At 45.3% G+C, this 24,006-nt stretch overlaps 2 protein-coding genes across 2 annotated transcripts; one reads left to right on the top strand and one right to left on the bottom strand.

Annotated features, from left to right (window-relative positions):
- Positions 1-239: 239 nt before the first annotated feature.
- Positions 240-6,066, bottom strand: LOC102197615 (midnolin). Its single transcript, XM_005721176.2, has 7 exons — positions 5,536-6,066; positions 5,305-5,392; positions 5,152-5,214; positions 2,281-2,823; positions 2,029-2,134; positions 1,618-1,851; positions 240-834 (listed from the first exon to the last, which is right to left on the bottom strand). The coding sequence occupies exons 1-7, from the start codon at positions 5,763-5,765 to the stop codon at positions 653-655; spliced, it is 1,446 nt and encodes a 481-aa protein (XP_005721233.1). The 5' UTR covers positions 5,766-6,066; the 3' UTR covers positions 240-652.
- A 4,077-nt stretch (positions 6,067-10,143) lies between these two features.
- On the top strand, positions 10,144-22,031 carry cbarpa (CACN subunit beta associated regulatory protein a). The gene is made up of 11 exons (XM_005721175.1): positions 10,144-10,297; positions 10,557-10,746; positions 14,049-14,120; positions 17,135-17,280; positions 17,482-17,543; positions 17,655-17,817; positions 17,904-18,084; positions 18,166-18,309; positions 18,672-18,852; positions 19,267-19,471; positions 19,550-22,031. The coding sequence occupies exons 3-11, from the start codon at positions 14,073-14,075 to the stop codon at positions 21,438-21,440; spliced, it is 3,021 nt and encodes a 1,006-aa protein (XP_005721232.1). The 5' UTR covers positions 10,144-10,297; positions 10,557-10,746; positions 14,049-14,072; the 3' UTR covers positions 21,441-22,031.
- Positions 22,032-24,006: the final 1,975 nt, after the last annotated feature.

Here is a 24,006-nt window from a genome sequence, read left to right as displayed (position 1 = left end):
AACGGCATTCAGTTCAGTTGTTCTCACCTGGATGATTGAGCACGCATCAAGACAAAGCACGTAGCATTTAATCTAGAAGTAGATCATTCATCTTCACCACACATATCTCCTGATCACAGATACAAGAGCAGCTGTGACAACCAAACAGAAAGGACGATCAGTAGAATAAGGCTGAGACATTTTTATCCACAAAAATCCAGTTTAACAGACGAAGGCAACATTATATTCTTCATTTAAAAAGAACAGGCTCCACTCATAAACGCTTTCAGATTTTGTATTGTTTCCCTTTATTATTTGCATATTTTTTTGCTTCCTATTATTTCATAAATAAGATATTTTCAAGAAACATTGCTTGCATGGAACGAAACACAGTCTTACATTCAAAACATGTACAGTTAAGGCATCAGAGTACGTAGAGTAAAACACCAACAGGGAAATCTATGTGACACGTGCTACATACTGCAACAGCCGGAGCTGCAGTCACTGAAGGACAGACTCAGATTACACATCACAGAGAAAGCCACAACATTTAGACGTATAGTTTCAGATAGTAGAAAAATACTAACAAAGGCTCGTTTTTTTTCCGTAGCCCTGTACGGCAAGGTCAGCTCTGGTATCTATCATAGTGAGCGGGTCTTTTTACATTCAGAGACTAGGGGTGATGGTGGCGCTTCTGGTACGGATGAGAGCCTTGTGAGAGGCGCGAGGTCTTGCAAGCCCTCCTGCGTAGACGCCTCTCGTGCATCAGGAGCTGGAGGTGCTCTAGCTTACAGTGCAGCGTTTGATTCTCCTCTGTGGACGAGTGCACGACGGGACCCTCGTGGGCTACGTCACCTACAGAGAAGAAGAAAGAAATGGGTCAGACACGTGAATGTTAAGGTGTGCTCTCCGCCATTAATTACTGCATTGGTCATAAGAAATACACTCAAAAGCCACTTTGTCAGGCTTAATTTATATGTCTGCTCATTAATGCAAACATCCAATCAGCCAATAACACGCAGACGTGGTCAAGACGACCTCCCGAAGCTCCGACCCAGAATCAGTTTGTTTCTCTGACGCAGTAAAAACACGACTAGTTGAATTTTCTAAAGCTGCAGCTGTCAGATGCTTCGTCTTGTTCCACCACCTGTCAAAACCCTCAAAGTTTCCTCAGCTATGAGGTGAAAGAAAAGCACCTAACTATGTAGAAGTGATTGACAGACAAGCTGCGAGGCAACTGCTCTGCTTGATTTCCTCATATTTTCAGCTCTAATGCAAACATACAAATCCACGAGAAACCCCGTCAGCACGAGAGAATCGCAGCCTAATAAGGAAGCGTAAACGCTCGTGGATGCGCTGTCGTTAACACCGCCTGTTAAGACTGTAATAGTCTTTATACTCACGCAGGCCCGTGTAACTGCTGCACAAGTGCTGCGTGACTAAATATGACGCAGCACAGAAACACGAGCGCGTTTTATTCTCTGGGGGCCATAAACAGTCTCCTTTTTTATTGTTTTTGTTTCCATTTCCCTGTCCTGATTTCTAAAATGCACACTATTCCAGTATTTGCATGCATTTACATGCGTGTGATGATGACATGCTCTCCGAGTTTCCAAAATAATATTAGCTTGAGCTGACCTGGAGCTCCGCAGAGGGGCTCTGTCCTCTGCATCGCTGGTGGTCTGGGCTCTTCTGCTGTGAGCAGCGGGCTGACTTCAGCGCCTTGAGCAGGACAGCGGTGTAGAGGATGAGGAACTGGAGCCCCCTGGTGGTGGTAGGCGGCTCTGAGGAGGTCGTTGAGGATCTGGAGAATAATGGCGACACCACGTCGAGGATGACTGAAACCGCTCTGACTGCAAGGGGCCAGGGTGCCTGAGAGGATAGAGGAGTCATTACTACTTTTTTTTCTCTACTTTTCCTAAAAACAGCTATTCAAAAGGTCATTAGATTAGAAAGAGTGCCCTTATAGTTGCAACACTAGGAAACATCACTGGTTTATGTTAATCAGACCAAACAAAAACTGCTGAGCAGTCTCCAGATCAGACGTACCAGAGAAAGTCCCAGAGAAGATGCCAGGTGAGTGTCTCACGAAACTCTCTATGACAGCTCCTGGAGGATTGGGCAGCTGTGCAGTGGATGAAGCATCAGCATTACTCTGTAAGGGACAAATATCCACCTTAAGGAATAAGTCTGAGTAATAAAATATTCTTTTCTCACTAATTTAAATTCAAAAAGACTATTGTGAAAATTCGGTTACGCGTTAACGTGGATGACTTCTGCGTTAGAGTGTGTGTGGCTAACCTCTGTGAAGGTCGAGGCTGCTGCGGGGCTCAGGGGTGCCGGGCTGGAGCCGATGGGACCGGCTGAACAGACCGGTGCAATCGCTCGCAAAGGAGAGCCCGGATGTGGAGAACCACAGGGCAAAGGAGGAGAAGGAGCGTGCGGAGATCCGTGCTCAGAGTGGGAATTAAGCAGAGAAGAGGGATTACAGCAGTTTGTGGCAGGAACGCTACTGGATGGAACCGAAGGGTTTTGTGAGTTCAGTGAAGTTCTGGCTCCCTGAGTGTTAAACTGAAACGAGGACAAAGAGTCAACAGAGAATGGAGTTGCAGATGAGGCCTGTGAAGCTGATGTGGTAGCAGGTCCAGTGGTGGAGGTCCACGCCGAGGCAGAGTGAGGGTGGTTCGTGCTGCTGGCCGTCTGCGCATTGCTGCCGTGAGCCTTTGAGTCCAGCAGCAGCTCCTTCACGTCCTGCGCCGACAGCTGGAGCTCCACACACATCACGTGGGCACCGATTCCAAGGTTAATGTTCAGAGGTGAGCGCCCAGACAGGAAGTCGTTAATCTGCAGGGACAGACAGGAAAGTTTCACTCTTCTTCTCCCGGTGCTATCAGTTTACAGCACAGTTATCTGAAACCACAATACACTGATAACCAAGAAAACCATGAGAAATTCATGGATGTTTCCCATGAATTTCTCATGTGGGTCAATTTGAATGGCTTCAATGACGTAACCTCTGATTACAGAGGAATCTACCACACAGAGATGTCAATTTAAATAGCAAATCTTCCGCTTTGCTTCACCACACCTTTATTAAAGCTTAAAAGACTGTGTAGTGTGTGTGTCTGTGTGGGTTATTGCCTCTGGTAACTACAAAAATGATGAAGGTTATCTCACCTATGTATGTTTTAATGTTATTAATTGGATCCGATGTTTGTTTTTATGCATCTATGTTGCAAAGTCTCTCTTGTAAAATGGATCTTTGACCTCAGTGGGCCTAACCTGGTTGAATAAAGGATACATAAAAATATATATCTTTATTGAACAATCACTCACAGCGCAGGCTGGGAAAAGTAAGTGAACTCTTGTCTCACAAAGATGAAATATAGAGCAGGACAGCGCAGGATGTGGAAAAAGAGAAGCGTGAGAAATTATTTGAAGAAGTGGACGGGTGCAAGATGAAGGCCAGATACGCTGTCTAAAGTTATTTATTTTTTTAAAACTTCATATTAAAGACTTGTTGGAAGTGGCTCAAAGTTTACTAGAATGTAAAATATACTGCTGCAACGCAGAGGATCCGGAAAGGATGGAAAAGAGGAAGAGAAAATGATAAATAAAGAGAAAGAGAAGAAGCGACACGTCATGAAGAAGAAGGAAGAGAACAGATGGACAAAGATATCAGCATATTGTGAGAAAAGACAGCAAGTGTGAGAAACAGCTGTGATGATAAAGACAAAAATAATAAAAGAAAAAAGGGAAGTAAAGAAGGGACTGGGGGGTAGAAAGAGGAACAGGTAACGGCTCCAGCATTCCTCCCCCTGAAGTCTCACCCCCACCCCTTCTTTCCTAAACTGTAATATTGTAATAATAAATAGATAGGATTACATTTCTCCACCCTGACTGTCTGAATGTTTGCTGCTTGTGTTCAGTACAGAAAAGAAAAGTGCAGTTGTTTTTGTGCTATTATTAGGACTCTATATGTGTACAGGTCAGTCCTCATTTTACGAGTACAGTAATACTGAAATAAAAAGTAAAAGTAAGATGGAAATCCTGATAATTACAGGCTGAATGACGTGTGTGTAGCCAAAACTATGCACCTCCGAACTTGGTCTTTAGACGAGTAATTATTGATTGATTTTTTTAAAGGGTTTTTAATATGTTTCTCTGCCTCATTCATGCATTCAACCGGTTTCTACCATAGACTGTACACCCACCAGCCACTTTGTTAGGCACACCTGTTCTGCGACTTGTTAATGCAAATATGTAATCAGACAATCACTCGACAGCGACTTAACACATTTAGGCATGTCGGCATGGTCAAGACGAGCATCGGAGTGCAGAAGGAAGGAAAGGCAAAAAAAAGAAGCCTTGTTTACTGCGTCAAGCTGATAGGAAGGCAACAGGAACTCAAATAACCACTTGTTACAACCAAGGTATGCAGAAGATAGGCTCTGAAAGCACAACACGTCGAACCTTGAAGTAGATGGGCTACGGTAACAGAAAACCACACTGGGTGGCTCTCCTGTCAGCTAAAAACAGGAAACTGAGGCTACAGATCACACGGGCTCACCAAGACTGGACAACAGAAGACATTCAGCAGTTACAGAAGGAATTAGGTGCAAACTACAGGAAAACGTGGATCCATCCTGCCTTGTGATAATAGTTCAGGCTGCTGGTGGGGCAACGATGTGACTTTGTGCCCCCTTATTATCAGCTGAGCACCCTTAAAACACAACAGTCTACCTGAGTATTGTTGCTGACCATGTCCATCCCTTTATAACTACCAGTCTAGCGTGTTCTGATGGCTGCTTCCAGCAGGATAACACATCAAAGCTGAAATGATCTCATTCTGGTTTCTTGAACTGCTCTCTAATGGCCTCCACAGGCACCTTTAGGACCAGTAGAGCACCTTTAGGATGTGGTGGACAGGAGATTCAGTTCATGGATGTATCTGTGTGGGGCTATGATGTTAATATAAACCAAAGTCTCTGAGTTTCCTGCCGTGAAGAATCAAGACAGGTTGGAAGGCAAAATAGAGTCCGACCGAGAACTAATAAGCTGTATTTAATGAAATGGGTGCATGCAATAATATAATAGCAATATTATTACATGCAAACGGTAGTTTCTAGTGTTTACTTCAAGCATACAGTGAGAAAGAATTAAAACGCTCACCTGGACTTCTGTTAAACTTTCCAACACATCCATAACAGTCCTTTCAGCCCTGGTAGTCGAGCACTGTGCGGCACAATATAATAAACAGTCTGATTATATGTGTGCGTCAAAGTTACAGAACAGCCAGTCTAAGATGTGCATTAGTTTACGTACCAGTAAACCAGCTTCAATGACTGGGACCAGAGTCAGTTTGCTGCCATCTGTTACACCCTGGTCCAGGAGCGTCCCTGCAGTCAGGTGCCTAATTTATAATACATAAATCAGCTTTAATGGGTCAAACCGGGGGGAGAAACCCCACATACGCATCAAATACGCGGATTAAACGTAATTGCTTTACCTAAACTCCCGGAAGTGCACAGCATGCAGGGTAAAGCAACAACTCACCTGTCTTTATGCAGGAGTACGATCCTGTCCGTGTGCAGTCTGAGTTTCTGGGAGATGCGCGCTTTCAGGGCCTCCACGGTCTCCCCCCGGGGGACGGTCAGCTCCACCGGGCTGCCGGCCGTGGAGGTGATGCACAGACGCATTGAGGACTGGCCGCTGGAGACCCCGGCCCCGCGGCTTGCACACTGGAAGGCGGTGACGCTACAGAGACCCCGCTGCTGCTGCTCCATTCACGAACACTGGCTGCTTTAAACTCGGGCTCTGGTCGCTGGGATGACCTGAAGCGACGCGCTGCGGGGCTCCTGTGCTCGGGTCGTCACTGCTCCTCGATGTGAAGCATCCCTGAAACCACGACAAGCCGCAGACTGCACACCAGTTCCTCTTTCTGTCTCTGACAAGCGCAGCTCCACTCCTCCAGCGTGAAAATACACCCCGACCCCTGGCAGGCCGAGGCCCGCCCACTTCCCATCACAACCAATCGGAGAGGGACACAAGACTACGAAGGCTTCATTGCCCAATCTGAAGGAGCTCTGCTTCACGTGGCTTTTTTTCACCCAGCTCGCCATTCATAAATGACGCAATCCGCAGTGCACATTTTGTACAGAATCACAAAAAAACATCCGACTGTAGTAATTCTTAAGATTTAAACTCTGGGGATTCTTCACGTTATTAAAAGATTATACCAGAGATGCTTCTGTACCGGCAGGGGGTTAGTTCTGACCCCCCGCGATGACACTGCATCCCTCTAAGGAGGTGACTATTTTGTTAAACACCCACTCCTTGGCATGAAAACAGCGTCGCCTATTTTTATGCAAAACCTTTATGGAGCTGGAAGCTCCTACAGCATGAAAGGCACAGAAAATCCTCACCGACATACAGTGGAGTCAAACACGTGGATTCATGAAAACCTGAGAACTTTGAGCTGATTAAAACACGAGCATAATCAAAAGTATCCCTAACAACTTTTCTAAAGTTTTAAAAATATATATTTTTCTGAGGAAAGAAAGCATTCAGAGAAATGGTAAACAGACTGGTTCTTACATAGTGCTTTTCTACTCTGCAGAAGCACTCGAGGCATTTTATACCACATGCCTCATTCACCCATTCCTGCAGGGGGTTTTTCTACAGCGAAGTGTTTTCTATCTGACATTGACACACATCTATAGTCTGATGAGCACATCAGAGATCTACTTGGGGTTCGGTATGTTGCGTAGGGATACTTTGGCACATAGTCTGGAGCAGTCAGGGATCAAACCACCAACCTTTCAATTAGTGGATGACCTGCTCTACCTGAGGTATGTCAGTAAAAGCCTCCAAGAATCTGATATCAGGGTAAGAACATACATCATACAGGGATAATCAACCATTATGTTTCTTGCATTTAGCAATGATGTAGAATTTCACCGTTCGATCAGTGGGATGAGCGCTCACAGAGAGCCCATCTCTGGTCTGGTCGAGGCTGCACCTGTCATGTGATGCACAGCCGAGTGGACTGGCTTGGAGTAAAGTGACGTATGAAGCCGAGGAGTGAAGAGAAATGGAGCTCATATGTGTCTCCTCACGGTGGCTAAAAATAACCATACCCACAGCACCCCCGTTTTACAGCCTGCGTCACTGCACTTCCACATGACCTGCATCACCTCACACCCTCACTCACCTCTCTCCCAAACGCAGACATGCAGAGCTTCTTTCATCACGTCTTTTCTGCCTGAAAAACCTCGGCATCCCTTGCTGTTCTCCTCTGGTTTCCTTTGCATAGCTGTTTCAGCAGTCACCGAGCTCTCTCTGTGCCTTGTATAACTGATACGAGAAGTTTATGCACAGGAAAACCCGTTTTTTAACCACTGCTGACTTCACTGGAATTTAGAAGGAATCCCATGCTGACCTCTCCTTGATCTTTTCTCCTTTAAATAACTCCCTGAACTTCATGTTCCAGTGATATTTTCATGGAGGATCTGACCTCCCTTTGGAGATTGCGTTCTCCTCCTCCTCCTCTTTTTCTTCCTCGTTTATCTCTCCGTTCACTCCAGCGCTTTGCTGAGAGGAGTGAGATGAGAGATGCCGCTGCTTTACATTCTTCAGGCCTCACAGAAAACAATTCCACAGGATGTCCTGCTCTTCGGAGCATGCACAGACGCACCTCTGACGTCAGCCCTCCAAGAACACACACGCACACACACCCACTGCGTCCATCCTCTCTTTCTCATTCCTCCCACCCCAACACGGCCTCTCCTGGCATCATTTCCCAGATGTTTCAGTTGCCTGGCAGGCTGATTTACCCCTTGTATTTCCTGGAATTTTTTTTTTTTAGATAAAACAGTCGTATGTGACGAATTTTATCTGAAATATTTTAACAAAGACCTCACTGATCAGCTAAGAAAATCTAGATGGAATGTAGCTTTTAGACGCCACTAATAAGAACGCAATAAAGAAAGAGGGCACTACTGTTTGTTTCATTCATCTGTTGTTGCCGTTTTATGACACAGCACAATAAGATCAAGGAGATTAAGATGCAAAGAAATAACTATTAAAACTACAAGAACAAAAGTGACAAAAAACACCAGCACTGAGCAGATCTCGTTTAAAACCATTGAGTCTTTGTTGATTTGTAGCTCCACCTTTCCAAAGCATTTATTAACATATGCCTTAGTTCCCTTTAAGTACACCCACGCTTACTGTGAGGCAAGTCAGTTCCAGTGTACTGTGATCATGTGTAAATGGTGACAGTGTAGCCTGTGAAAGGAGGCGTAATACAGATTAGAGATAGAACTAAAAAAAGCTAGAAAATCCAAAGATGTCTAACACATTGTACTCAAAGGCCAGTGTTACAGATCTGGCACTGAGCCACTTTGCTATATTCAGTTTTCTTCCCTACTCGTGCAACTTGTTCATTAATTATTATCCAAAACAATCACCATGTTACAAAGATAGCGCTCCACATGTGCCGTTCCCTCTGAGATCTGTCACGTCCGCTGAGTAATACTTTAACAGCTTTGATATGCGGAAAACATTTAAAAAAAGTAGAATTTCCTCTTTTCTGCAATAATTTTAGATGCTGTTCCAACATGAATGCTGTCTCATTCTTTATTTATCAGGATACTGATACTCTCATATGAGGCAGAGAAAGTTATACATTTTTCTTATTTTAATAAGAAAAACTCATGTCCATGATGAGTCTCTCCATATAATTAGGGTTATCTGGCCTTATCCACTGTGCCTCATTGTATATAATGAAAAGTGTATTTACATTTCAAGGGAAGAGCTCTCTCTGGCTTTTTGAGTAATTAGGTTCTTGTTAATGGAAAAAGGGTTTGAGGAGATTAATATATTCCAAAAAAGTGACCTGGAAGAAAAGAGAGAACACATTTAAGACCGTAGCAGCTTAGTCACCGGTGGCAGAGGACACCGTCACAGTTTCCTGTGCCCAACACATTAATGTGTACCGCCACTGAATAAATACATTTTGGTGATTTCAGTCACCCTGAACTGATTTCCCAAGTTGAATTAAATCACTTGTCACGTGTGGTTATTTCTGTCGCTCAGCTTTGAACTAGTTCTCGAAAGTTTTCGGAGAGGCGGGGGAAACAAACCCAACAACAACCCAAAAATAGCTCTTCGGATGTCTAAGTGCCCCCCTGTTTCCTGTTTTCATAGAGGCGCAGGTTACACATCTATTCATTTTGGTGCTGAGGCATTTTCTGTTTGTGCAAAACATCATGCAAGGAGTGCACACTGCAGAGGTTAGAGCTGCAAACTGTGGATTCCATTGTGGGTGCAGATGCAATATGCAGTTTGTAGCCTATATGATGCGAAAACAGAGACAAGCACAACAATAAAAAAAAGGGTCATGTAAACAACAAAACCTTAAACTAGCAGATGGATTCAAATCATTTGCAAGCATTCTTATGGAGGTGGGTTAACTTAGCCATATTTAGCCAAATGCACCCAAACAATAAACATCACAGATTAAGAGCAACATGAAAAGGAGGGCAGATAAATTCTTTCTGCAGAAAAGCATCCTCACTAGAATCCAAATGTGCAGCAGCTTTCACTTTTTAGATGGACTAACTCTATTGAATTAGAGTGAAATGAAGCTTTATTTAGCTGTTTTTTCCCTGGACCATCTGGACAAAACCTGCAAGCAGATCGTCCAGTTTTTATTTCTGCAACCCCCCCCCCCCCAAAAAAAAACAAACCAAAAACAACAACAACAACAACAACAAACAACAACAACAACAAAACCCAGACAGAAGCAAACAAAACAAATTAAAATGAATTAAGTCAAACAAAACATTGAAAAAACAGCAGTGCAACGCTGCCACCACGTGGCTAAACATGAGATTACAAAAAAAAAAACGTTTTAAGGGGATCCGTCTGCTCCTGCTATAGGACACAGACTCAAACACTGCAAAAAGGGAAACTTGGGCATATTTCAGTGACTTATTTAAACATCTGCATCGATATATATATATGGCTCAGATAATTACTGATCCCCCCTCCCTCCCTCTCCCTCTCAGTAGATACCATTCATGAGCAGCTGGTGTGAATGAGGACGGGTTTTCTCCTCCATCTCGCATCATCACCACCATCACCACCACCGTCGTCGTCAGTGCCTGTCACGTGGTGCGTCGGGAGCGGGCGGTGGGTGTGTCTAATCGCGTGTGGCTTCATTCATAACTACAGTCTTTATTTGAAGCCCAAATTAAAGTATGCAGACGGGGCAGGCTGCCGGTGGACCGCTTCAAACGGAGTCTACAGCCGGGTGAGTCCGATCCTTGCGCCTCACACACACACACACTGATCAGGTTACACGGACCTACAGCTGTGCTCACGGTTTAATGTGGTACTATTTCATTATGTAATAGGTGGGATAGGTGACACAGCCGACTCTAGATCGCAGCATCTGATTTATTGGGGCATGTCTGAGGCGCGGGCGGGGGCCCTCAGCTGAGCCCCCCACACTCCAGCGTGTCCGGCACATGAAGGCTCCTGGGTGACTAATCGTGATTTATTCCCCGCAGGCTGAGATCAGACGTCGCAGAGATATGGGGCTGTCCTGATCCGCGGGTTTTCGGAGGAGAGGGGAAGATGTTGCCGAGGCTGCTGCTGCTGCTGATGCTGAGGCTGCTGAGCGCCGCCGGCTGCAGCGGATCGCTGTAGTCGGGCCCCACAGAGCGGAGCGAAGCACCGTCAACAACGCCTGTATAGACCGTAAGATGCATCACATCTGGAGCACATCATCGTGCAGTCACACGTCAGACTGACATCCATTACCCGCCCCCCTTCCTCCTTAGTCCGGACAGTATTTATGAAAGTGACACCATCCGCTCCATTACCGTGACATAAAGTACACCAAGACGTCGTCAGAGATGATGTTACATTCTAACATGACTTCAGACCCTGGGACTAACACGCGCACGCACGCACGCACGCGTTGGATTAGGTTATATTTTTTGCCACCAGTCGGGGTCAGTGTTTTAAACTTCAGCTTCAGTATTTACCGACAAAATGATGGTGAAGCTGATGCACTGCTACTAGGTTACAATTACCAATACTATAGCACCGAAAATAATTTTTTAAAAGATCATGATAATAACGACAATAATGACATTTTCCAAGCCTGACTGGAGATTCACGGTCTGTCCAGCTTCTAAAACTCAAGCAATCCAGTATTTTAATAAATATGTTAATAATCAGACTTGACTTAATTTGTGAAATTAGTTTAAAAGAGCCCCGTGGATTTGTCTGGATGTAATAATTGAATACACAGAGAATGCAAGAGTGCCTTCAAGGATACATTTTAAAACCATCATCCAAAGTTTATGACTGACTGTTACGTGATCAGCAGAAAGAAGACAGATGGTTTAAAAAAAAACAACATCTGGAGTTATAATTAATCTAATTAATTATCTGTTCTGGTTTTGCCTGATCCCAGCGTGGTGGAAACCCTCCAAGACACACACACACACACACACACACACACACACACACACACACACACACACACACACACACACACACACAGAGGGACCATTAAATGCCCACTTTAACCTCATTCCATCTCAAAATTGTGTCTTCCTGAGTTGAAATCCTCATGTCTGTTATGGGGATCTGCTTTTTTGCCCACATAAAGAAGACCCGTGTCCCCCTCAGTGTACATCTCACCAGTGATTAAGGTCCCCCCACCATACCCCGACTGCTCTCAAGCACATTTTGACAAGTGCCAAGCGTTCGACAGCAGAAGAATGGGCCGTGTGTGTCTGTGCGTATTCTCGCCTCAATTCAGAGCTGCGCTCACATCATAGTTACCTCGAGCTTGTTGGTTTGTATGAGCTCTTACATAAAATATGGCTCTCACATGGTGAGGGAATGTGCGGCGGTGTTATCAGCATGTGTGAAGAATGCGGTCTTGAGCCGATGTTACACAAGCTGAACTCTGTGTAAATATTAATGGGGTGTCAGCTCGTCTTCCTTTGCTCGCACCTTTCTGCAGGAGGTTAGTTTACCAGATGTGAGCAGATGTTTGGGAGCTTTAGCTGAGAGACATTTGTGAGGGGTTTTGTGCCATTTCGGTGGATGTCAGCTAATCTCAGCAAAGCAGTCGACCCAGTCAACTGTCAGGCTTACATTCTTGGGGATGTTAAAGGGGAATTACTCCAGTTTTGCAATATCCAGCTCAGCTGACTTGTTTTTGGAGGTTATTAAAGTCTGATGAATTCATGTTATCTCCATGATCTGTGGCTGCTGGTATGCAGACAGCCTTCATTACTAACCAGCGGATTTCAAGTTTGAGGGGAGTGGATGAGCTGCAGGAGGAATTCAAAAGAAGATTCTGCTGGAGTGCATTTTCTAGCCTAAAAGTCTGCAGCATCAAGCACCGGAGCCAGGGTTTTTAGCAATATTGAACTCTGTAGATTTCCATATTTTTCATCTTTTCAGTTTCTTCAGAAACCTCGCTTTTGGATTCCTTTGCCGCCTTAAAACCCCACCGTGTGCCATTTATCTATAATTACCACAAAGTCCGGCTCAAATTGTCAAAATGCCAGCTTTCAGAAACAGCTCTGATGGCGTGACGCACCACAAATGCACTGTAGCCGTGGTCTGCATCTTCATCTTATAAAGACATTAAAGCTGAACTATCAGGTTCTCTGCCAAACCATCAGCCCGCACACGCATCCCCAAATTATTTCCAGGCAATGAGTAACAATCATCACCCTAATGATATGAAGATGTAGCTGCACATTGCTGCTGTGCCATTCTCAAATGGTCTTTCATTTGATGTGGACATGACAACAGATAACATCCTGTGGTAAAAATACGGCTGCGAGTACATCTGTGCGTGCAAGTGAGATGTGATGACGCATAAGTTGTGAGTTCTGCGAGACAGAATTACAATAGTGGTTTTAAATGGCCCATTTGTCGGGTACTATTTTCAGCTGTGCATTAATACTCTCTGGGTGCTCTCATTAATATTTTACAGCACTGATGTATGTGGTATTTAAAATAAACTCTGCCATATGCTGACTGTAAAACAAGAGCACATCACGCTGTACAATGCTGTGGCTCTCTCAGGTGTTTTTGATGGTTATAAAGTAGAGTTATGTGGCTCAGAGGCTTATCCTACCGTGCAAAAGTCTTGAGTCACCCTTCATTTCTTTTGGTTTTGGTATGAAAATGGGAAATAGGTGCAGCGATATACTGAAACAGACTGAAGCGGTAGCTGGCGTAGGATCCGACCCCTACTTGCTTTACCGATCTCCCGACCTCCTCCACACTAAGTGACAACAGTTTCCATTCTGATGAAGCTTCAGTGAACAGTAGATGGATCAACTGAAGGATCAGATGCATCTTTGAGGTCTTGTGTCATGTGTTTGCTGTATTTTCTTTCTCATTTCTTAAGGACATGACTTGCAGACATTGTTTATCTGCTGTAGATAGTTTTGCAGTCCTGCAACTTCTTCGTTTGTCCTCCAATTGTCCAGTTTCCTCACATTTTTAATGACACTGCAGACCATGCTGAGATACGTCAAGTTTTCAGCTGAAATTGGAACAAACAATGTGTAAAGAAATAAGGCGTTACTCAAGACTTTATGCACTGTTTATTTGTAAACGTTATGATTAGTGAGGGCTTTGACATTTTCATATCCTTAGCATATCTTTAAAACTCCTTGGTCCAACAGGCTAGCCAGTCCCAAATATTTTTATTTTGCAGTCTTGATAACTAACCCGTTTCAGTGTTCAGGGTGTATACCAGTATTATAAAAGTTGCGCGATCAGAGCACCCTGCAGTGGAGTTAAATTCCCAGCCTAAATGATTGTTTCAGCCCAGTCTTGTGGGATCTTTCCACACCGACTTAGTTCTGGATTCGATGAGAAAACGACTGCGCCTCTTACCAGTGATCACACTGTTTACACCTAAGACTTTTCAGCATAACTTAACAGGAATTGTGTTGCTGTCTAGTAAGAAGCGTCAGCTCAGTGTGTGACATTCTTCACTTTCTCATCCTCTGCAGGGTTCACTCACACCGACCTTTACCATGAGCAATGATCTGCCTGTTCTGACAACTCTGACTGAGAGCTCCACTGTGAGTACTGTCAACACCTTTGACACAAACTGGTCAGTGCGTCCACTGGTGCTGTGCTCGGCAAATTTCAGTATTGATCTAATAGCAAGTAAACACAGAGCCAATATGACTGACACCAGTGCTTTCAACTTATAAAGACAGCTTATGTAGGGGAGAGCAGTGTGTCATGATTTGATGGATCACTAAAGCATGTCATGCTAGTATCGATCTGATACCAACACTAGCACTGATCTGTATCAATTTAAAGCAATATTTGAACTGAATACAAGCTACTGCTGGACATAGATGGGTAACATCCTCTTGACTTACTGTCACCTGGATCTGGAGCTGTATTGTTAATAAACACTGAAGCCGAATTTGACCAGAATAGGAACTGAAATCTTTAACAAACTGAAGTAATAAAGTAGCTTTCGTTCTTTCCTGGCAACTAGCGAGATACCGGCAGACTAATGGCTCAGAAAGGTCGAGCCTCTGTGTGACATAAAGGATGGTTTTCACTCTCTCCTGTCTGCAGTGGACGAGTTGGCAAATATAACATTAGAAGACATTAGAAAATATCACTAAAATACATTATTATTACTACTTTATTACTATAGTTATTTTTAGGCGTTTGGACCCTAAAAGGGTCTAAACTCACATGAATCATCAGCCCTTTCTGGTTTAATAAGCAGATAATGACGTTAGATTGAGCCTGTGATTGAAGCTGACTGAGACTGATTGAGGCTCATACTGAAGAGCCTCTGAGAGCATAGTGGAGGCAGTGAAAATCAGCTGTTTTTGCTCTTTTCAAACGTGCACACGCCGTTTTCTAACAGGCCGTTGCTTTTCTTTGCCTCATGTTCGGAGTAAACTGGATATATTTGGGGGTTGGCTCGCTCTTCTGACAACAACTTTAAATAGGCAGCAGCAGGCTTCGGGTTTGCTTTAATAACCTTGCTGCTGCTCCTATTAAGGTCATCATCTAAAAGTTGGAGCTTCTCCGCCTCACAGTTAACTCTAAAGCTCCATAATGGCCGTCTGTCACACTTTCCTGCTGAATTAAAAAACACAAAGACTTGCAGCAGATGAATATTCTGCATGTGATGCGGGGGGGGAGAGAAACCAATTATTTTTTCTGCTTTTTGAAGCTGACATGGGAAGAAGAGCCAGGAAAGTCTCGGTGCAGTGTGTGGATTGCTCATGTGCGTTGGCATCCTCCTCCTCTTCCTCCTCCGATTTCCATTTTTAGCCTGCAGAGGCCTCATTTCCCCTTCATTGAGAAGAGCTGGGAAATTGAATTAAGGGTCTCGCTGACGTTTCGATTAGCATCCACGGGCTCACTCCGCCAAGACAGAGTATTAATCAGACGAACGCAGATGTACACAAGTGTGCGTCTGGATAAGAATCACTGTGAGGGACTTAAGAGAGTCTTTCTGTGTTAATTCCACTCATTAAATATTACAGCGCTTAGCTGACCGCCTAATGCCAAAGAGAGAGATCCCTCAGTGCTGTGAAGCTCTGAACTGTGCAGCCACCAGTTCACTGCAACACAACGTAACAACAGAGATACTGCATGTAAGCTTGTGCCTTATTGTGCTTCTGAAGGAAGGAGTTATGAGCTCCAGCTATGCCATGTGAATACAAGCGGTGCAGATTAATTTGATGTTGCGCAACCCAAATGGGAGAAGAGTACAGAGAGTACCAGTTTGACGGGTTTTTAGTGAGACGCTTTGTGTTCTTAAAAAGGGAGAAATTCAGATTTTTAAACTTGTTACTGTCAGCAGTAACACTTGTTTTTTCTTGAAGCGCAAAAATAGCTTTAGTGTTACTGTTTCATTGGTATTTGATTAACACTGATTTTCCATTTGCACTTTTCTCTAATATTTGTTAATAAACAATGAGATGAATTAAACCGGTCACTGGATTAAACCACGAGTCGGTAAAGTGACCCCAGCCTTTCTGTGTGCTCTGTCATCTTCTTCAGCCTCAGCTGTAACAGACATGCACACTACTGATGAGTTTCAGTTCAGATCGAGACTAACAAATCAATGGCAAAAAAATGACCCTCTCGTTATGGTGTCATAAGTTGGTTGTTACACTAAAACTTTCAAATGTAAAGCTACTCGTTATGTGGAATGGTCCTTATTAATATTACACTGATGTATATAAAGTGGGTCCACGGTGTAAATGTTAACACATTTGCCATACACATGTCAAAGATCCCTCTGAGCTTTTGTGATATGGTGTGTTATCCTGCTGGAAGAAGCCATCAGAAGATGGAAACACTGTGGTCATGAAGAGACGGACTTGATCAGCAACACTCAGGTGCTCATTGGACAAAAATATCCCCCACAGTATTACATCACCAGCAACATGAGCTGTTGAGAAAAGGCTTGAGCTTTCATGTGGTTTGCACCAAATTCTGATCCTACCATCAGGAAGTCCATGTGAGCTGTAGCTTTAGTTTCCCCATTCTCAGCAGACAGGAACCTGCTTCTGCGACGTGTTTAGAGATGCTCTTGTGCACAGCTTGGTTGTAAAGAGGGGGGTATTTGAGTTACTGCTGCTTTTATACCAGTTCAAATCAGTCTGGCGATTCTCCTTGGATATTTTCTCTTTTTAGAAACACTTTCTGTAAACTCTAGATCATGTGGGAAAAAAAATCAGTAGATCAGCAGTCTGGCCCCAGCAGCAACGACGGCCACTTAAAATCACCTTGTTTCTTTATTCTGATGTTCAGTTTGAACTTCATCAGATCGTTTTGACAACATCCACATGCCTAAATGCACTGAGTTGCTTCCATGTGATTGATAATGCAGATATCTAGTCGTCCAAGCAGTTGAACAGGTGTAATTTTCTTTATATTTATTTTATGGAACTTATCCAACTTTGAAAACAAACCTTGATTTTTTGATTTAATATTTGATTAATAATTTGATTAATATAAGCAAGATGTTATGGCTGATTGCCCCTCTGAAATGAAAAAACGGTTTGACCAAACGTGCCACCCTCTTTTCACGATTGCCTCCCATCAGGATGTGCCGGTGTCGGCCGGTCAGGTAGAGAACTATGTCCTGCTGTTGGTGCTGCTGAGCGTTTTCGCCGGGGGGATGCTGGTCCTGCTCTCCCTCCTGCTCCTCTTCTGTCACCGGTGCTGCATGGGTGGGCGACGCTACTCCAGGTGAGCGCTACCTTGCAAAGTGACACACTGCGTGGGGACTAGCAGGTCAGGCTTGCCTCGACGGCACTCGGGGATTACAGGGGCCGATGTGATTATGACCGCCGTGGATTAAAGCTGAAAATGAAATGGAAAGCTGCGAGGTGACGCTGCGTTTTTGCTTCCACGAGAGAGATCTGAGTAAAACTCATTTGCCTCTTTCAGAGCGAGCGATGACCCTGAGAAGACAAACACCACTTATGCTGAGGATTCTCAGCCCACGCAAGGTCAGAGCTGTGTAAATGTTTCACGTTCTTGTTTTTTTCTTTCAGTCCGCTGTCGTCAATAACTCCATTATTCCTCTCCCTTGCTGTGTCCTTGTTGTCTTTGTCACTCAGAAATCACCATTCGTCTCGATGAATCAGATGCCCTCTCAGCATCGAGCTGTCACGATGGAGAGTCAGAACGATTCATCTCCACCGGGTCCACGGGCCGCAGAGTCTCCTTCAATGAGTCTGCACTTTATGAACAGGAGAAAACGACTCAGGACAAAGGACGCAGGTACAGCTCAACTGAGCTTGGGATTTTTTATCATTTAGATAAGCTGTTTGATGCCATGAGCTCAGGCGCTCAATCTTTATGTTCAGGTACACCCTGACCGAAGGAGACTTCCACCACTTGAAAAAGGCCCGGCTGACCCACCTTCACCTGCCTCCGGCACCATGTGACCTAAAAATACTCACCATCATGGAATGCGACTCAACAGAGAGCAGCACCATAAACATCAGTGAGACAGCAGCTCCCAAGCTACCCCTCACCATCTACCAGGTATGCTTGAAATCACACATTGTTCAGTCACTGGAGCAGACTCTCTCAAGGATAACATGCGATTCAATTCTTTCTCTCCAGCCCGCTAAGAAGAGAGTCTCTGACTGGATGGGCCAGAGCCTCAGTGGGGGTCTGCCAGGAGACCGACACCACTCAGTCATCCTGGACGAGGGGCCCAGGCAGTCTTTATCAGCCATGAAACCACAGCACACACGTTCTCAGACAGTGAGTTTGACTTTTATTCACCTCCCACTGAGAATAAAAGAAATAGGTGGGTCTTAATAAGTCTTAAAATTTAAAAATAAGCCTGCATTCAGTAAAAGGCAGGAATACAGTATACAATTAAGTGCAGATTCATCTGCTTTCATCAAACATTAACAGAGCTGTGAAAATCAGCTGCCACGGGCGCTGAAAGCTGCTGATGCGCTTTGACATCAGTCATCACTGCTACTCAGTGACAAAATGACAAACTGCTGTCCCCCGAGGACTTTGCCTCTGTCCATCACAATCCATCTTAGCTCTCCCGCTTCAGCTCCTCCTTAATGTGTCACCACCACCCTCCCCGTCCTCCTCGTCTCTTCTGCCAGATGGAGGCTATTGGCGACAGGGGAGAGGCCGAGAGCGAGACGAGTCAAACTGTGGGCCAAGCTTCAGTTCTGCATTTCTTCTCCAAACTGCGGCGTCACGCCAGTCTGGAGGGGGCAGGGCCTTACTTCAGGAGGTGGAAGTTTGACACCACGCATCGCGCTGCAAGTCTCGATGCCAAAGGTTTGTGTGCATGACAGAAATGGATCACTCAGACATGGTTAGTTCAGCCAGGACACAAAATCAGTCACAGTTACAATCCTGACAAATACGCTGGACTCTGTTATGATGACTAAAGTTGGTGGTTTGACCCCTGGTTAGTCCAGTCTGCTTGCCAAAGATAGTGAAGCCCGTGTGGCTACAAATGTTATCATTTTAGATAAGGATCTGTTGTCACTGATGCTCTGCTCCGTCTGGGAATCGTGTCTCATGTATGCATGTGGATGGACAGAAAAGTCCCAGATCAGAGCCATGCTGCCAAATATGTATTACTGCTGATGGGAATATCACGCTTCTTTTGACTTTAGCGGCCCTGACTGAAATAAGACTGAAAGCGTGGGTAAGGGCTAACCTTCTTATCATATGAATTTCTCACAGGGTCCCCCAAGAGAAGGCCCTTTCAGAGACAGAGAGCAGCCAGTGAAACCACTGATCACACTGAAGACGATTCCTCTCCTCTCCGAGATGAGGCCATTGAATCTTTTCCACATACACCCATCCAGACCGGAGGCCTCCAGTCACTCTCTGCAGAGTCTCTCTCTCATCCCCAAACTGCACCCACATCTTCAGTCTTCCTTAGCAGGTACACCTCTGCCTATAATACCATGACTTAACACCATGCAATTTACCGAATTGTCTGACAGTTTTCCCATCATTGCAGACTTAATCTGGAGGCCATGGTGGAGGTAGGTGGTAGCAGCACCAGGAGAGAAGAGTTCAGTTTGCCACCAGATCGCTGCCTCGCCCAGAGGCAAGAGGAGGTTACAGTTAATGGAACAGGAACACTGAAAGAGGCAGTCGTAGGAACAGCAGCAGGATCGGGAGGAGACGGGCTGGAGTCAGCGGACGAAGATGAGTTGTTTGGGACGCAACAAGAAGCTGTCATTCCGGAAAGGTTTGAAGACATGTTGAGGAAAGATGCAAAAACAGATGGTGCGATGGCAAACGCAAGGAAAAAGAACGAGGTAGAGCCAGATGATGGAGACGAAGTGGTGTTGGGGGCAGAAGCCAGACAAAGGACCGACTCGGTCTCATCGCTTTCCTTCATGCTTCCCCAGGAGAGCCTGGAGGCGCCTCCTTCCTTGTACAGAGACATTTGGAGCTTGCGAGCCTCTCTGGAGCTGTATGCTTCCTCAGACCAGAGCAGCACAGACCGGGAGTCCATCCGCAGCGATGCGGACAGCGTCTCATCCCTTGGCGGTGCAGGAGCTCGTTCTGGCCTCGACAGTTGCTTGTCCCAAGACCTGGATGATGAGCCTGAAGGAGATGGGGAGGGAGAGGGGTTGGAAGGGGGAACCAGAGGGGCATTGGGTTTAGACAGTGAGATGGGAAGTGGACCTGGGGGAGAGGGTGAGGGGGGGAACAGAAAGCTCCTTCAGATGGACAGTGGTTACGCCTCCATCGAAGCTCCATCCAGGGCCCCTGAGGAGATGCGACTGTTTGGGACTCCCGGTGCCCCACGAGGGAAAACGGCATCAGAGAGGAGGTTGTTTTTCACCAACTCCGGTAGAAAGGGTTCAGTATGTGAGAGCATCGAGGCCAGGCTGTTTCAGGAGGAGCTGGAGGATGAGATGGCAAACAGCACCGAGCCAGAGGAGAAACTAAAGGAGAAACCACAGAGCGGCAGCCAAACTCTCACCCTCCAAGATTCACATCAACCTCTGAAATCTCTTCACCCTCAGAAATCTCCAGAATCGCAAACACAGCTGATGTCTCCACTTGTGAAAACAATCGCACAGCCCACCAGTCCTCACCGAACACGTCTCCGCCGCCGTGACTACAGCATAGATGAGAAGACGGACGCCCTATTTAACGAGTTCCTTCGCCACGACCCACGGTTCGACCAGCAGGACTCCCCGTTACGTTCCAGGCACCGATCCAGAGTTCACCTCCGGAAACAGTGGCAAAGACATAAGCAATACAGCGATCCTGGCTCGAGCTCTGGGGGAAGATACTCCCCGTCTTTGGAGAGGCAGAGGTTCACGCCGCTGAGGAGAGGGGACAGCGCTGGTTACCCTCTGGACACCAGATACCACAGCACCCTCTCGCGCATCGCAAGTGCTGCTGATGAAGAAGCCAGCGAGGTCGCGGCTTCTGAGGAGGCAGCAAAGGAAAGAGCAGAGAGCGCAGATCCATCACACGAAGGCGCGGCAGAGGATTCCCCACAAAGCGCTGCCAACAAAACATCCGAAGGAGACGAGGCAACAACAAAGCGCAGCTCTTGTTGTGCAGCTTCAGCTGGTGAGACCGATGGCTGCCAAGCCTCCGCAGAGAGACAGACAGCAGAAAGCACAACTTGCCAGTCTGTAACCACGGTGCCTGCACAAAAGAGCTTCATGGACCCAAGAGTTGACAACAAGAACAACAACAGCAGTCAGGCTATCCTATCAGAGGTCTCCCTGCAGGCACAGAGCAGTCTGACAGACAAGCTAGCTGTGTCAGTGGAAGAGAGGCTTTACAGCGGCCTGCGCAGCACAGAGATCAGCCAGGGGGAACCGGAGCGTGTGCTCACAGTGGCTCGCACAGCCTCACCTGGATTCAGTCCCACGTAACTTGTTAATGTCTGTTTTCCAGTCTGTTGTCTATAGAGCGCACACCCAGATAAACGGGTCCACAACAGTTCAAACATCCTCCTGTTTCAGATGTCTTAAAAAAAAAAAGGACGGAAGTACATTCTCGCTCAAGCATTTCCATTCACACCTCAGCTGTCACTGTGATGCCCATGTGACGCGTGATAATCCCTTCCATTGGTAATCATGGGAAAAAAAAGAAGAAATAAAGAATTGCACTCAACCCATCATAAGGAAACTTACATATTTTCAGACTTAACCGAATTCTTGGCATGTTACCGTAGGTCCGAACATCATCATGTGAATACTGTACAGTTTACAAAAAAGCACTTTGATGGGAAGACAGACAATGATGGCGTTTGTTCCCCCTCATTTTAAAAACCATATCCTCAAGTGTCCTTCTTGTCTCGACCATCATGAGGTTAAATGTCTGTGTGAGCTGTTGTATCAGAACAATGCTGACCATGTTGAAAAAAGAAAAGAAAAGAAAGAAACAGCATAACAATTCTTCAGTGCTTGCAGCCCTCTCTTTCATGAACATGTCTTAAAAGTAAAAACAGATGGGAAGCACAATCCAGTCAGCAGGCGTTTTTCCATCCTCATATTTTACCCGTTTTTATTCTTGTTAGCCATCTGTCCCCTGTGCATCAATCAGGTTGTGTCCGGGAGGAGTGGAGTGAGTGCTGCTGAGGGAAGACTGACAGATGATGCTTAAATAGTGACACAGTAGCCTCTCAGGCTTTTAGACAGATGGTTTGGTGATGGGAGAGCCGATGCTGTGAGGCACGGGAGGTTGGAATAGCTCCTGCGACATTGTCTGTCAGAAAGGCAGTGTGGCAGTGGGAGTGTGTGCTTCCAAATAAAAGTTTGGTGATTTACTGCATTTCTCAAAATCAGCAATGGAAGTAATCTTACTAAAAAATGAAGGCCGGGTAGGCGAAGTCAGATTCTTTTATGCCACAGAGCTCCATATTTGTTGTCTAAACATTATTACATAAACATCAGTGAGTCACACTGTTGGACTGTTCTGTCATTACAATGAGAGCAGCTACCGAGCCCCGCAGACATCATCCCGCTGCCATAAATACAACGCCGAGCACCAAATGCATCATTCTCCAGCTGAACGCTGCCCTGCCAACGCTCGGGGAAAAAAAAGCACTTTTTACACTTGAGAGATACTCGCTTCTTTGCCAGAAAAATCTCAGCCCAATGACTTTAACCTGCATCGCACAACCATCGTAAATCTAAGCAACCCATCCAGCTGGGTAGAAAGTGACGTGCGGCTTAATTATGCAGTCCAGAGAGTCTCAGAGGCGTCTTCTGGTGGAAGTGGTTTAAGGCAAAATTTAACAGCTAATCTTAAGATGAGAGTCCATGGGAACAAGCGTAATTATCCTCAAAGCTTTAAGAATATTAAATGCTCGCGGATGAACTGTACAGCAAACTCTCTTAGCTGATAACTGGTTTTTATGAGCTCTTCATCCAGCTAAGGGATTTTAAACTAGTCACACAATCCTGATGTTTGGTTTAAATAATCTTTGTGTTGTTGTTCTAAATAACTCCTGGGAATTATTTTTTAAATTTCCTGTGAAACTACAATTTGCATCTTTAAGGACACGTTCGTTGTCAATATATCACATTTTGTTTCGTTCAGTCCATGAGTACATCACCTCCCTTAGGAGAACCAGAAGAGACGCTACACCAAGGAATTGATCTAATATGGAAAACTAATTATCAGGTTTTCCTCTCCTGCTTTCAGTTCGTACTCTTTGTTTTGCATTCATGTGAGAAATACTTCATTTTCTAATGCGTGATGAAGACTGTCAACTGGGAAATGAAACGGTAGGTACACAGGTTTTTTTTTTACTTCTGTTTGAGCTCAAATGTGCATCTCATGAAATTTTTAACCCTCGTTCAGGGTGAAGCGTGTGCTTTAGTGTGCAGAAAATTCAAAACGTCTCGCAGCCTCAACAAAAGCTCGACCTTGTGAGGCGAAAAATCGATTTGCACTTTAAGTTTTTCAGATTTTCCTTTTTAATAAATGAATTTTTGCCGCTGATCTGTCAGCTGACACAAGAGTGAGACCAGTAACCTTAAGTGTGCCCTCACGTACAAATCACCCTCCCGTCTTCGGTCTGTTAGCGCGACATCTCTCTTCTTCATTTGTCTCGTCGTACGGAGAGCCTCTCCGTCGACCTTGCTGACGTGGGAAGCGCTCATCTCTCTCTCCCTCCCTCACAGTGGTGACTCACCTGCTCTCTGATCTATTCCCAGTGAGGAGCTGATGATGGGCCTGCCTGCGTAAGAGGGGGGTTGGGGGGGAAAAGGACACCCGCTGAAGTGATCGGCACAGCAAAGAACATCACTGCATGCCGCCCGCAACCGCAGCATCACCCTGACTACCTAATTGCTGCAGACACGAGAGGAAGATGAGTCTAATATTCCTGTCAGAGCTGTGCGCTCTTTAAAGGACACGTGAAATAAAGGGGGAGGAAAAAATAAAAAAAAGGTCATAAACCAATGAGCTGTGTTTATGAAAATATGCTGA

This window comes from Pundamilia nyererei, unplaced genomic scaffold (genome assembly GCF_000239375.1).
Source record: "Pundamilia nyererei isolate P.nyererei 1_Seehausen unplaced genomic scaffold, PunNye1.0 scaffold00004, whole genome shotgun sequence".
Taxonomy (NCBI): domain Eukaryota; kingdom Metazoa; phylum Chordata; class Actinopteri; order Cichliformes; family Cichlidae; genus Pundamilia; species Pundamilia nyererei.
This window is presented reverse-complemented; position numbering and strand designations above follow the sequence as displayed.